Here is an 837-nt window from a genome sequence, read left to right as displayed (position 1 = left end):
TATTATTTATCAGCAGAAGTTACAGAATGACCCAAGGGACAAAAATTTTGTGCATTGGCACTTATACACAAACACACACATACATATATACATATGTAGAGATCTACTGTTATAGAGCAAGTTATAATATAGTATATAGGCATGTATGTATGTATGTATGTATCATCATCATCCTTTAATGTCTGTCTTCCATGCTGGCATGGTTTGGGCAGTTTGACCAGAGCTGGGAAGCAGGAGAGCTGCACCAAATTCTAGTCTGATTTGGCTTGGTTTCTACAGCTGGATGCCCTTTCTAATGCCAACCAATTTACATGGATGCTTTTACATGGTGCCAGCGTGAGTGCTTTTAATGTGGCACCAGCACAAGACTCTTGTAGGCCAATCTTCTTCACCAGAGGGAATGACCTTAACATTTCTGCTTTGGGGACAGGTGTGTTAAACCTAATAAATTTCTTCTTTTCCAATAGGGGACTTTGTCGTGCTGAATCCTTACTTCAGTTTTGGAATTACTCTGAGCCATTAATAAACAAACTAACCCGCAACCAGATCTTAGAAGCAGTCAATGACTATGACCGCAAAAACAAGTAAGTGAAGATTTACTTTTCCATACCATCCTACCCATGACTACCACTTCTGGTTTCCAGTATACAAAACTTGTTTTTAGTGTTTTTTTTTTAATCCTTTTATTGTTGTCACAATTATTGGGACTGTGGCCCTAGTGGGCTGCTTCGAAGGGTTTACCTCAGTGGTTCTCAACCCTTTTTTGCTTATGAACCCCTTTGATTCCTATTTTACTCAACTGGTCCTCCATAGCCATTCGATATATATATATATATA

General features: G+C 38.7%; 1 protein-coding gene across 1 annotated transcript in view; it reads left to right on the top strand.

The window, feature by feature from the left end:
- Window positions 1-837, top strand: part of LOC106877256 (patched domain-containing protein 3-like) — a 47,870-nt gene that overhangs the window by 7,393 nt on the left and 39,640 nt on the right. The window contains 1 exon segment of the mRNA XM_052975938.1: window positions 468-584. Within this exon segment, the coding sequence (XP_052831898.1) occupies window positions 468-584 (117 nt within the window).

Source organism: Octopus bimaculoides, chromosome 23, assembly GCF_001194135.2.
Source record: "Octopus bimaculoides isolate UCB-OBI-ISO-001 chromosome 23, ASM119413v2, whole genome shotgun sequence".
NCBI lineage: Eukaryota > Metazoa > Mollusca > Cephalopoda > Octopoda > Octopodidae > Octopus > Octopus bimaculoides.
This window is presented reverse-complemented; position numbering and strand designations above follow the sequence as displayed.